Raw genomic sequence first — 15322 nt, 5'->3', positions numbered from 1 at the left:
GGCCACTATGGGGGATAATACTGTGTGCAGGGGCCACTATGGGGCATAATACTGTGCACAGGGGCCACCATTGTGGATAATACTGTGTGCAGGGGCCACTATGGGGGATAATACTGTGTGCAGGGGCCACTATGGGGAATAATACTGTGCACAGGGGCCACTATTGTGGATAATACTGTGTGCAGGGGCCACTATGGGGGACAATACTGTGTGCAGGGGCCACTATGGGGGATAATACTGTGCACAGGGGCCACTATTGGGGATAATACTGTGTGCAGGGGCCACTATGGGGGATAATACTGTGTGCAGGGGCCACTATGGGGGATAATACTGTGTGCAGGGGCCACTGTTGGGGATACTACTGCCTGCAGGGGCCACTATGGGGGATAATAGAACACGCAGGAATGCATAGGAGGGGGTCGGTCGAGGTCTTCAGTGTCGGTCGGGGGGGGGGGGGGGAGTTAACCACGGGGCTCCGCCATTACTAGCTACACCACTGAATAGTATTGTAAGTGCATTAGAATCCTGCAGTGCAAAACCAAAACACCAACGTCGTGCTCGCCCAATATGCAGTGTACTGTTCCTCTCACTGGCCAAGGAGTTGATCAAAAGACATATAGAATTAAGCCGTTTTGCACTTCCTTTGTTAAAAACTTGATGATTTTTTTTAATGTATTTTCAAAAAAAGCTAACAGTCTCTTTTGCAAATAACAGAGGCATCGCCGTGCTACGCATTTCGACAGAACTTGTCCTATCCTTGATAGTCATCGCTCGCAGTTTGTTGAATACGCATTTTCAATAAAGGGCAAAGTTTTTAGCAAAGGAAATGCCAGAGCACATAATTCTATCATTGCTGGAATCATGTAGGGTCACTTCTTGGTCTGGGAAGCCATGTGACCGATGGTGCAATCACCAGTTTGCTTTTCGTGGGTCACGGCATGTGGCCTGGAGTGTGCACTGTCTGCAAAGAGCGGGAACTCTCCCGTATTACAGTGAGAACTCCGCCGTCCTGCGACCACCGCTACATCCCATAGTCCTGGTTTTAGGCTCACTATAAAGAGCTTTCAGTCCCGGACACACAGATATAGAAAATGATGTACTTGGTATCTCAAGTTTAGGTTTGATACATCCATATCATTAGACAAGAACATTCCTGGTATTGGGGAACTTCGCGAATATTAGTGGGGTTCCCTATTAGGGCATCACCTTCATGATAATAGGATGTCTCTTCATCTTCTGGAGATGCTACCCATAATGCACCAGTAAACTTTGGACCTGTGGCCATCAGAAGTCCTACTATCTTCTTGTCACCGGTGGAAATTGGGCTTCTTCTTTCTTGGTATCTGTTTTCCTGTTCTTTTTATTGCCACGTAAGCTGGAACAAAAACAAAATCCCAAGTATTAGTGATTCCGTATTGTAAGGATTTTCTCATAATCTCAGATTCTTCGGGGAATGGATTGGGCAGGATGAATGAGGAAAATCTGTGTAATATAAGTTGTCAAGATTTTAGTATCAAACCCCTTTATCTATTATTTAAAGACAATGTGGCCAATATCTACTGTATAGGTCATTGTATTGTCCGTTGCGTATTGGAGGTTAACGCTCCAGTCTGAGCTGGTGTGCGAAGACTAACTGTAAGACCTGAGAGCATAATATCCAGAGACCGAGGGAAGGGACAGAAATAACAAACCGCACATACTTACCTTTCCTTGGGTCCTCTGCGACATACAATATTCTTTTCCTGGCACCCCCAATGTCTAGGGGTCTCTTCTATGATGTCAATGGCCGCAGGTCAATGCTGATGTCAGCAGTCATGTGGGGGGTGTAGACAGCGCCGCACCTCCCATGAAGCGACCGCTTCAGGCAGTCAGGGCTTACCTAAGCCAGTCCAGGACAAGCTGTCCTGGATTGGCTTAGCGTCACCGTCTCGGCACGGGAAGCGAGCAGTGGATTGGGGAGGCCCTGTGGACGCAATGCTCCTCTCCCTCCCTGCTCTCTGCCTGCTAACGCCGCTCTGCCACGCCCCCTTCGCTCCGCGCGGCTCGGCTTTCTGTCATCCGCCTCGGGCGGCAAAAAAGGTGGGTAGGTAGAAGCCATAATGCTTTGGTGCTGGAGTCTTGATGTCTATGTGACTCCCGAGACCTGTTTTTGGTCCAGCAGGAGGAGTAGGGGAAATTTACGGGAAAGACCAGATGCCATGGCGGAGCCAAGAACAATGGAGTATAAATGACTTGATATTTTTAACCTTCCTTGGGTTTTGATTATACTCTTGGGTTTGAAGACAACACAGAATATAATAACGGTTTGTAGGTGGTGAACCCCAATCATTTTGGAACCTCAAATTCTATTATACTCTCCGATCTAAAGAAACCCAGAGTAGAATAATAGCATGTCCAATTCGGCAGGAACAAGTTGAGCCAAAGCAAAATTTGTGGTTGAACTTTGTGAATATTATTCATACAAACCTTGCAAGGTTGGCTCATTACTATTAGAGAGGTCACATATGAAGGTGCAGTCAGCAGTTTATCTCATAGACATAACAATGGTGCGGAGGAACATAAAATAGAATAAAATCCCTGTATAACTTGTCCCCACATGTCTCCTCCTGTACACATCTCTTATACTAACTCTATTTTGCAGGCTGGACTGGACAGAGCCTCCAAGTCACCGAAGTGAGGACCATATAGATTGTTATAGGACAGGTCAAGTATCTTCAGGGACTGGTTATTCCTTATTACAGAGGCCAACTGGGTGCAGGCAGTGTCCGGTAGGTCATTATGCGATAATCTGTAAGAATTAGACAATGAAAGGTAGGTGACATGAACAGTAAACAGAACATTCAAAAAATTCTCCGAATTACCACATGCTGACACCTGTAACTTTTTTACATTTCAGTGTACAAAGCTGTGTAAGGTAGATTTATTTGGTGGGACGAATATGTAGTTTTTATTGACACCATGTTGCGCAATGTAAGATAGGTTGATCACTTTTTATTCCATTTTTTAGGTACGCAACTTGATGGGGGAAAAAAAGTCAATTTAGCCAAGTGGATGGTTTTTTTCTGCTTTGGCGTTTACCGTCTAGGACAAATCTAATTATGTATTAATAGTTTTTCAGACTTTGAGATATCTCATGTGTTTATGTTTACTTTTATTTACCTTTATTTGATTTAAAGGGATTCTACCATTAAAATATAATTTTTTTGTCGGCCACACGTTGGAATAGCCATAAGAAAGTCTATTCTTCTCCTACCTTTAGATGTCTTCTCCGCGCCACCGTTCCGTAGAAATCCCGGTTTTCATCGGTATACAAATGAGTTCTTTCCCAGCACTGGAGGTGGTCCTCAGCACTCAAACAGCACTGGGGGCGTTCCCAATGCTGCAAGAAAACTCTCCAGCGCCGCCTCCATCTTCTTCAGAAACGGCCTCTTCATGCGTCTTCTTCCTGCGCTGGGGGTCAAATTTCTAGGCCTCGTGCAGAGCCGACTGCGCATGCTCACAGGCCACAAGAAAATGGCCGCTTACTTACTGTGTAAGCGGCCATTTTTCTTGCGGTCATTTGCATACTGACAAAAAAACGGGATTTCTACAGAACAGCGGCGCATAGAAGACATCTAAAGATAGGAGATGAGTAGGCAAAAAAATAAATTTTAATGGTAGAATCCCCTTAGGTTTTTAGAAATTTTTTTACATATAGTTTTGGTGTGTTTCTATACTCTGAAACCAGCCATGCTGTCCTTATTGTGGCTGAATTGGTCTGATAACATGTCCACAATAAGGACATCATGGCTGGGTTTCTGACAAGTCCCAGACCGTGGAAAGTTGTAGTCACATAGACATAACAATGGAGCGGAGGAGCATAAAATAGAATAAAATCCATGTATAACTTGTCCCCACATGTCTCCTCCTGTACACATCTCTTATACTCACTGTAATTCCTCTATCCTGCAGGCTGGACTGGACAGAGCGGCCATCAAGTCACTGAAGTCAGGACCATAAAGAAGGTTTCCAGACAGGTCAAGTATCTTCAAGGACTGGTTATTCCAGATAAATGATGCCAAGTGGGTGCAGGAAGTGTCCAGTAGATCATTACGACCCAATCTATAGCAATAAGAAGATGAGATGTGAGTAACGCTTGTATATAAGGGATCACATGAGGTCGCTCACGCTCCCACACGTGTCCATATTTACCCGGTCTCCAATATGGATTCCAATTTGTCTTGAAACCAATGAAACACAATATCACCATATGATAGCACTTTAAAGGTGTCGGGAATAAAGTGATCTTTCTAAGCTAAGCTAGACAAGCCTCCCTCCCCCATTCCACACCTACCTTCTAAATTACTTAGGTTACCAAAAATCTATGTTTACCTAGATCTCCAGGGTGGTCACGTGACTGCCCTGGCACATTTTCTGATTTTCCGGTGATGGAACGTCATTAATACTAACCCACCACATTATACTTACCTGTCTGCCTGTCCAGATCTTCTTGGCTTGGGTCGTCACTTGTTCTGGGCTACTGCACATGCCAGCACTCCAGCTGTATTATGCAGACATGGGTGGACGGCCGGCAGAGGTCAAGAAGAGGAAGTGCTGGCCACCCGAATCAAGTGAAGTCCCTTGCCAAGAAGGTCTTGCCCAGAAGACAGGTAAGTATGATGGGGTGGGAGGAGGTTGAGTTAGTTAGGAAAGGCTAGTAGTGTGCAGGCTAGCTAGGGAAACAGGGTAGGGGTGTGAGTGAGAAAGGGAGGGGGGAGTGAGAGAGGAGGAGGGAGTGAGAGAGGGAGGGGGAGGGAGTCATCTCTGAGTGAAGCGCAAGGAATCATGGTAGTTGTAGGAAAACAGAATAAGAAGCTACCCATGTAAACAAATGCAGATGATGCCAGGAACTCCCAGAGAAACCCAGAAATTACTCAAAATAAATTTTTTCCAACTCTCTAGTACTGTGGCCCTATTGAACGTTTGAGTCAGTATACTGTATATATACTGTATATGGCAGCCTTAATGAATGTTCATGAGAGCCACTACAAGTGTGATCTTCCCGTCCCTTTTGGTAAAAATACGGGTCTTGTATTGGTGGAAGTCCCCGCCACATGTGACCGCTGAGGCCAATGAGCGGCCTCTGAAGCCAAAATGAAGAACACAGGACGCCACAGGTGACAGAAGCGAGTGATGTACTTTACTCAGGCCGTTGAGGCCACTGATTGGCCTACACAGTCACGTGTGGCTGGGACTTCTGTCAAAACAAGACTCTGGAGCAGCAGGAATGGACCGGGAGAGGGGGAGACCGCAACGGAGCCATATATATATATATATATATATATATATATATATATATATACAGTCCTATGAAAAAGTTTGTGCCCCCCTATTAATCTTAATCATTTTTAGTTCTATATATTTTGGTGTTTGCAGCAGCCATTTCAGTTTGATATATCTAATAACTGAAGGACACAGTAATATTTCAGGATGGAAATGAGGTTTATTGTACTAACAGAAAATGTGCAATATGCATTAAACCAAAATTTGACCGATGCAAAAGTCTGGGCACCTCAACAGAAAAGTGACATTAATATTTAGTAGATCCTCCTTTTGCCTCTAGTCGCTTCCTGGAGCTTTTAATCAGTTCCTGGATCCTGGATGAAGGTATTTTGGACAATTCCTTTTTATAAAACAATTCAAGTTCAGTTAAGTTAGATGGTCGCCGAGCATGGACAGCCCGCTTCCAATCATCCCACAGATGTTCAATGATATTCAGGTCTGGGGACTGGGATGGCCATTCCAGAACATTGTAATTGTTCCTCTGCATGAATAACAAAGAATGGGAAGTCGGCACTTCAAATGGTTTTTCCAAAATTAAAACATTGCTTTAATGTCCATTATTAAAATATATTAAATATAAAATTAATTATATATGAAAACAACACTTACAGCATGATGAAAAAATAGACGTGCTCAGGCATTGATGAACAGCGTTTAGTTGCCACTTTTTCTATATGTTCCTCTGCATGAATGCCTGAGTCAATTTGGAGCGGTGTTTTGGATCATTGTCTTGCTGAATATCCATCCCCGGCGTAACTTCAACTTCGTCACTGATTCTTGAACATTATTCTCAAGAATCTGCTGATACCGAGTGGAATTCATGACCGATGCACAGTGACACCATCTGCAGCAAGATGATGCTGCAGCTCTTTGGAGGTGGTCTGTGGATTGTCCTTGGCTGTTCTCACCATTCTTCTTCTCTGCCTTTCTGATATTTTTCTTGGCCTGCCACTTCTGGGCTTAACAAGAACTGTCCCTGTGGTCTTCCATTTCCTTACTATGTTCCTCACAGTGGAAACTGACAGGTTAAATCTTTGAGACAACGTTTTGTATCCTTCCCCTGAACAACTATGTTGAACAATCTTTGTTTTCAGATCATTTGAGAGTGGGCTGTCCATGTTCGGCGACCATCAGACTTAACTGAACTTGAATTGTTTGTCCAAAATACCTTTATCCAGGATCCAGGAACTGATTAAAAGCTACAGGAAGCGACTAGAGGCTGTTATCTTTGCAAAAGGAGGATCTACTAAATATTAATGTCACTTTTCTGTTGAGGTGCCCATACTTCTGCACCGGTCAAATTTTGGTTTAATGCATATTGCACATTTTCTGTTAGTACAATAAACCTCATTCCAATCCTGAAATATTACTGTGTCCATCAGTTATTAGATATATCAAACTGAAATGGCTGCTGCAAACACCAAAATATTTAGAACTAAAAATGATCAAAATTAATAGGGGGGGAGCAAACTTTTTCATAGGACTGTGTATTTTTTTTTTTTATGGAAAAGGGGCCAGATTTTTGTTTGTGCAGTGGAGATGGATTTTATATTGGGCAATGGAGCCATATACATTTTTTTGCAATGGAGCCAGATTTTGTTTTTGTATGTGTGTGCAATGGAATCATATTTTTAGTTTTTTTGTGCAAAAGGAGACAGGTTTTTTGGGGGGGCATTGGAAAAAATGAGCCAGGATTTTGGCACATTGGAAAGTAAGCCAGATTTAAGAAGTTTTGTTCGACGGGTTTATAAGTATGTCTAAAACTACGAACAGATCTGTAGGGATCTCTATTGATACGTATGCCCCATAATTTTTACTTTCTGGCGTCAATTCCCTTCCCCTTCTTACTCTTGAGCCAATGTGTTGTCTGTGTCATCTGGATATCACCAAATTTGTAATGACGGAATATATAATTTTTACTGCGTAGGGAATGTTCCCTATGAAGAATAATGAGAAAATAATACAGTTCTTTCGATAAGATGAGGCCTCTTCACATACCATAGCTTGGGCAGAAGTGATATGAGGAGATGAGACACATCTCTTATACTCACCGTAATTCCTCTATCCTGCAGGCTGGACTGGACAGAGCGGCCATCAAGTCACTGAAGTTTTGTAGAGCCTTCTCCCCGTAGTCTGGACTGGACAGAGGTCTTATTGCATAGTTGTGTCGTGGCATAGCCAGGGCATTTTTCTTCAAAGACTGGGTACTCTTCCATGCTAATGCCGCTGAGTTGGAGACGGAGATGCAAATCTCATCGGTCAGACTGTAAAATTAAGACGAGATTTGGTTAAAGTAGTTTACTGGCCCCAAGTTAATCTTTCTTTTTGATGACTAAGGATGGGCGACCCTCTGAAGATTTGTTTGATCTGGTGACCATCTAGTTCAGTCTGAGTTCAGTCAGTTTTGTTAAGAAAACCAACAATTTAGAATATGCAGGTTGAATCCGGATCATTGCGAGTCGATTCGCCCAACACTACTCATGACTTATACCGTGGATAGATCATCAGAAATAATTATCCAAAACCTTATTAACCACATAGTCACATAGAAGATAAGGTTGGAGAAGTCCATCAAGACCAACTTATAAACCTACCAAATGAATCCAGAAGGCAAAGTACCCCACAAGGCTGGCAACAATGTCTTCCCCATTCCATATATGAAAATGTCTAGCTCCCATAACCTATGATATTTTATATTTCCAAAAAGTTATTCTGGTCCCTCCTGGTCTTGTACAAGTCCTCAGTTATCAGCACATCACGTGACACTGAGCTCCATAGTCTTACCACTCTTACTAGGACTTATCTCTTATACTTACTTTTTTTTTTTTTCCAATTTGTGGAATGTTTTTGATTGTTTTTCTATCGCGTCAATGAAGAAGCGACCAGACAGATAGTTATCAGACAGGTCAAGTCTCTTCAGGGACTGGTTATTCCTTATTACAGAGGCCAACTGGGTGCAGGAAGTGTCTGGGAGATTATTACCAGCCAAACTGTAAGAATAAGAAGAGGAGATGTGAGTGATGTATCAGCAGCTGTATCACACATGATAGGATTAGATACACAGCTCAGTATACAGTATCACACAGGATAGGATTAGATACACAGCTCAGTATACAGTATCACACAGGATAGGAATAGATACACGGCTCAGTATACAGTATCACACATGAGAGGATTAGATACACAGCGAAATATACAGTATCACACAGGATAGGATTAGATACACAGCTCAGTATACAGTATCACACATGATAGGATTAGATACACAGCTCAGTATACAGTATCACACAGGATAGGATTAGATACACAGCTCAGTATACAGTATCACACATGATAGGATTAGATACACAGCTCAGTATACAGTATCACACAGGACAGGATTAGATACACAGCGAAATATACAGTATTACACAGGATAGGATTAGATACACAGCTCAGTATACAGTATCACACATGAGAGGATTAGATACACAGCTCAGTATACAGTATCACACAGGATGGGATTAGATACACAGCTCAGTATACAGTATCACACAGGATAGGATTAGATACACAGCTCAGTATACAGTATCACACATGATAGGATTAGATACACAGCTCAGTATACAGTATCACACAGGATAGGATTAGATACACAGCTCAGTATACAGTATCACACAGGATAGGATTAGATACACAGCTCAGTATACAGTATCACACAGGATAGGATTAGATACACAGCTCAGTATACAGTATCACACAGGATAGGATTAGATACACAGCTCAGTATACAGTATCACACAGGATGGGATTAGATACACAGCTCAGTGTACAGTATCACACAGGATAGGATTAGATACACAGCTCAGTATACAGTATCACACAGGATAGGATTAGATACACAGCTCAGTATACGGTATCACACAGGATAGGATTAGATACACAGCTCAGTATACGGTATCACACATGATAGGATTAGATACACAGCTCAGTATACAGTATCGCACATGATAGGATTAGATACACAGCTCAGTATACAGTATCACACAGGATAGGATTAGATACACAGCTCAGTATACAGTATCACACAGGATAGGATTAGATACACAGCTCAGTATAGAGTATCACACAGGATGGGATTAGATACACAGCTCAGTGTACAGTATCACACAGGATAGGATTAGATACACAGCTCAGTATACAGTATCGCACATGATAGGATTAGATACACAGCTCAGTATACAGTATCACACAGGATAGGATTAGATACACAGCTCAGTATACAGTATCACACAGGATAGGATTAGATACACAGCTCAGTATACAGTATCACACAGGATAGGATTAGATACACAGCTCAGTATACAGTATCACACAGGATAGGATTAGATACACAGCTCAGTATACAGTATCACACAGGATAGGATTAGATACACAGCTCAGTGTACAGTATCACACAGGATAGGATTAGATAAACAGCTCAGTATACAGTATCACACAGGATAGGATTAGATACACGGCTCAGTATACAGTGTCACACAGGATAGGATTAGATACACGGCTCAGTATACAGTATCACACAGGATAGGATTAGATACACAGCTCAGTATACAGTATCACACATGGTAGGATTAGATACACAGCTCAGTATACAGTATCACATGGTAGGATTAGATACACAGCTCAGTATACAGTATCACACAGGATAGGATTAGATACACAGCTCAGTATACAGTATCACACAGGATAGGATTAGATACACAGCTCAGTATACAGTATCACATGGTAGGATTAGATACACAGCTCAGTATACAGTATCACACAGGATAGGATTAGATACACAGCTCAGTATACAGTGTCACACAGGATAGGATTAGATACACGGCTCAGTATACAGTATCACACAGGATAGGATTAGATACACAGCTCAGTATACAGTATCACACATGGTAGGATTAGATACACAGCTCAGTATACAGTATCATACAGGATAGGATTAGATACACAGCTCAGTATACAGTATCACACAGGATAGGATTAGATACACAGCTCAGTATACAGTATCACACAGGGTAGGATTAGATACACAGCTCAGTATACAGTATCAAACATGATAGGCTTAGATACACAGCTCAGTATACAGTATCACACAGGATAGGCTTAGATACACAGCTCAGTATACAGTATCACACAGGATAGGATTAGATACACAGCTCAGTATGCCGTATCACACAGGATAGGATTAGATACACAGCTCAGTATACAGTATCACACAGGATAGGATTAGATACACAGCTCAGTATACAGTATCACACAGGATAGAATTAGATACACAGCTCAGTATACAGTATCACACAGGATAGGATTAGATACACAGCTCAGTATACAGTATCACACAGGATAGGATTAGATACACAGCTCAGTATACAGTATCACACAGGATAGGATTAGATACACAGCTCAGTATGCCGTATCACACAGGATAGGATTAGATACACAGCTCAGTATACAGTATCACACAGGATAGGATTAGATACACAGCTCAGTATACAGTATCACACAGGATAGGATTAGATACACAGCTCAGTATACAGTATCACATGGTAGGATTAGATACACAGCTCAGTATACAGTATCACACAGGATAGGATTAGATACACAGCTCAGTATACAGTGTCACACAGGATAGGATTAGATACACGGCTCAGTATACAGTATCACACAGGATAGGATTAGATACACAGCTCAGTATACAGTATCACACATGGTAGGATTAGATACACAGCTCAGTATACAGTATCATACAGGATAGGATTAGATACACAGCTCAGTATACAGTATCACACAGGATAGGATTAGATACACAGCTCAGTATACAGTATCACACAGGGTAGGATTAGATACACAGCTCAGTATACAGTATCAAACATGATAGGCTTAGATACACAGCTCAGTATACAGTATCACACAGGATAGGCTTAGATACACAGCTCAGTATACAGTATCACACAGGATAGGATTAGATACACAGCTCAGTATGCCGTATCACACAGGATAGGATTAGATACACAGCTCAGTATACAGTATCACACAGGATAGGATTAGATACACAGCTCAGTATACAGTATCACACAGGATAGAATTAGATACACAGCTCAGTATACAGTATCACACAGGATAGGATTAGATACACAGCTCAGTATACAGTATCACACAGGATAGGATTAGATACACAGCTCAGTATACAGTATCACACAGGATAGGATTAGATACACAGCTCAGTATGCCGTATCACACAGGATAGGATTAGATACACAGCTCAGTATACAGTATCACACATGATAGGATTAGATACACAGCTTAGCAGATATATCACATATGAAGGTGCAGTCAGCAGTTTATCTCATAGACATAACAATGGTGGAGCATAAAATAGAATAAAATCCCTGTATAACTTGTCCCGCACATGTCTCCTCCTGTACACATCTCTTATACTTACTGTAATTCCTGTATCCTGCAGTCTGGACTGGACAGAGCGGCCATCAAGTCACTGAAGTCAGGACCGGACAGACTGTTATCAGACAGGACAAGTTTCTTCAGGGACTGGTTATTCCTTATTACAGAGGCCAACTGGGTGCAGGAAGTGTCTGGTAGATTATTATCAGCCAAACTGTAAGAATAAGAAGAGGAGATGTGAGTGCGGCATCCAAAGAACATGAGTACAAAATCTTTAAATTGTGCATGCATTATTAAGACATAAATGTTATCTCTGGAAACTAGGGCTTCCCCTCACTTTATGTCATGTCATAAAAAAAGATAACTGCAGTAAATGTAATCTATAAACTCTACAATGTAAACTGGATGGAGAAACTTGTGTCACAATGTCATCAGCTGCTGAGAAGTCTCCATCCTGTGTGGATGTGGCTCTTCCCCTCAATTATAAAACAACATCAAAGTGTACTGGTCATAGCTAGAGATGGGTGAACCTCTCTGGAATCATCTCATTTCAGGTTCAGGTCCATGATTTGTTTTGGGTCAAACAAGTTACGTACCAACAACACCTTAAATTGACTTAAAACATATTGAGGAACACTGTCAGGACTCCTAGGAACCTATCTATAAAACATAGTGTAGAACACTGTCAGGGCTCCTAGGAACCTATCTATAAAACATAGTGTAGAACACTGTCAGGGCTCCTAGGAACCTATCTATAAAACATAGTGTAGAACACTGTCAGGACTCCTAGGAACCTATCTATAAAACATAGTGTAGAACACTGTCAGGGCTCCTAGGAACCTATCTATAAAACATAGTGTAGAACACTGTCAGGACTCCTAGGAACCTATCTATAAAACATAGTGTAGAACACTGTTAGGGCTCCTAGGAACCTATCTATAAAACATAGTGCAGAATACTCTTAGGACTCCTAGGAACCTATCTATAAAACATAGTGTAGAACACTGTTAGGGCTCCTAGGAACCTATCTATAAAACATAGTGTAGAACACTGTCAGGGCTCCTAGGAACCTATCTATAAAACATAGTGTAGAATACTGTCAGGGATCCTAGGAACCTATCTATAAAACATAGTGTAGAACACTGTCAGGGCTCCTAGGAACCTATCTATAAAACATAGTGTAGAATACTGTCAGGGCTCCTAGGAACCTATCTATAAAACATAGTGTAGAACACTGTCAGGGCTCCTAGGAACCGATCTATAAAACATAGTGTAGAACACTGTCAGGGCTCCTAGGAACCGATCTATAAAACATAGTGTAGAACACTGTCAGGGCTCCTAGGAACCTATCTATAAAACATAGTGTAGAATACTCTTAGGACTCCTAGGAACCTATCTATAAAACATAGTGTAGAATACTGTCAGGGCTCCTAGGAACCTATATATAAAACATAGTGTAGAACACTGTCAGGGCTCCTAGGAACCTATCTATAAAACATAGTGTAGAACACTGTCAGGACTCCTAGGAACCTATCTATAAAACATAGTGTAGAACACTGTCAGGGCTCCTAGGAACCTATCTATAAAACATAGTGTAGAACACTGTCAGGACTCCTAGGAACCTATCTATAATACATAGTGTAGAATACTCTTAGGGCTCCTAGGAACCTATTTATAAAACATAGTGTAGAATACTCTTAGAATATTCTACACTATGTTTTATAGATAGGTTCCTAGCTATCTTAAGAGTATTCTACACCAGGGGTCGGCAACCCCTGGCACGCGAGGCATATTTTGCTGGCACGGCAGCCAGCCTGCAACTTTCATACAAATTGAGAGAGAGAGCGCGTCCCTTCAGTGCTCTGCTATAGAGCTGAGGACACGCCCCCTTCTCTCCCTGCCCACCAATCAGAGGTGAGCCTCTCACTGCACAGGATAAGGGCTCCCTGGACCTGCTGCTACATGTGAGGAGGAGCTCCTGCCGTCTGCAGCCCTGAGGAGGAGAGGAAGCTCCGGGAGCAAAGTGAAAGCAAAAACAACATCAGGTACATGTGTGTTACTAACTATTCCTAGTAATGTCAGACATTTGGGGTTATTACTTTAGTGTTAGTAACCCCATGTGCCTCACATTAATAGCAGTTAACCCCATCATGTCCCTCACATTAACCCTGTGTGGCTCACATAAGGGTTACTGATGTGTGAGACATATGGAGGTACTAATAAAGGACCTATATAATGAAGATATTCACTTATTACCTCCATATGTCTCACATATCAGTGTCCCTTATGTAAAGCACACAGGGGGTTAATGTGAAGGACATGATGGGGTTAACTGCTATTAATATGAGGCACATTGAGTTAACCTGTAATGCACATGGCCAGACTCTATCTACAACTGTGGATAAAAGTACAGACCTATATATTTCAATTGACCCATATATACATGAGTCCCCCTGCGAACTTCCGGTAGACGCATGCGCAATGGAAGGGCGGCAAGAAAACTTCCGGTTCCTTAGTGAATTAACCAGGGCTGGGTATGTACTTCAGGGTATGGTCCTCGGGTTACGACGAGCCTGCTGCAGAACCTCATTTTCTGAATGCTATACAGTGTATAGCATTCGGCAAATGAAGGCTGATTGTGTAGCAGGCTCGTCCTTGCTACGAGCAGGTAAGTATGCTGTTACCAGTTGACTTTTTTCATTGAAATGAATAGACCAGCGTTGATTGGCCAGTGGCCAGTGATTTGGCCAATCAACGCTGGTTCTGCCAGAGGCTCGTCTGAGGAGGCGGAGTCTAACATCGGACTATTCATTCCAATGAGAAAAACTCTTGCCTGCCCGTAGCAAGGACGTGCCTGCTGCAGAATCAGTGTTCATTTGCCGAATGCTATACATATATATAGCATTCGGCAAATGAATATATATACTGTATAGCATTCAGCAAATGAGGTTCTGCAGCAGGCTCGTCGTAACCACAAAACAGTATGCCTATACCACTGCTAGACATGGCAAACTCTCAAAACCGGAAAGAGATCTTCGACCGGAAATAGGAAGGGCGGGACTTAATCCTTTGTTATTGTTGTCAAAGGGGGACTCATGTATACAGCCATTATTTTTGTGGCTGTGTATCTGGGCCAAACTGAAGAGCTGAAAACTATTGAGCAGGTCCTATATGTGTCCTATACATACCCTATATCTGTCCTATACATCCCCTATATCTGTCCTATACATCCCCTATATCTGTCCTATACATCCCCTATATCTGTCCTATACATCCCCTATATCTGTCCTATACATCCCCTATATGTGTCCTATACATCCCCTATATCTGTCCTATACATCCCCTATATCTGTCCTATACATCCCCTATATCTGCCCTATACATCCCCTATATCTGCCCTATACATCCCCTATATCTGTCCTATACATACCCTATATCTGTCCTATACATACCCTATATCTGTCCTATACATCCCCTATATCTGTCCTATACATCCCCTATATCTGTCCTATACATCCCCTATATCTGTCCTATACATCCCCTATATGTGTCCTATACATCCCCT

General features: G+C 42.1%; 1 protein-coding gene across 1 annotated transcript in view; it reads right to left on the bottom strand.

Moving 5' to 3' along the window:
• The window catches only part of LOC142214330 (NACHT, LRR and PYD domains-containing protein 12-like), a 75225-nt gene continuing 59903 nt past the window's right edge, over positions 1-15322 (bottom strand). Inside the window, exons 15-20 of the mRNA XM_075283256.1 lie at positions 11801-11971; positions 8139-8312; positions 7374-7586; positions 3931-4101; positions 2630-2788; positions 1-1375 (exon numbers count right to left, since the gene is read on the bottom strand). Of these exons, the coding sequence (XP_075139357.1) occupies positions 1297-1375; positions 2630-2788; positions 3931-4101; positions 7374-7586; positions 8139-8312; positions 11801-11971 (967 nt within the window). The 3' untranslated portion in view covers positions 1-1296. The remainder of the gene's footprint in view (positions 1376-2629; positions 2789-3930; positions 4102-7373; positions 7587-8138; positions 8313-11800; positions 11972-15322) is intronic.

Source organism: Leptodactylus fuscus, chromosome 7 (genome assembly GCF_031893055.1).
Source record: "Leptodactylus fuscus isolate aLepFus1 chromosome 7, aLepFus1.hap2, whole genome shotgun sequence".
In the NCBI taxonomy this organism is placed as follows: domain Eukaryota; kingdom Metazoa; phylum Chordata; class Amphibia; order Anura; family Leptodactylidae; genus Leptodactylus; species Leptodactylus fuscus.
This window is presented reverse-complemented; position numbering and strand designations above follow the sequence as displayed.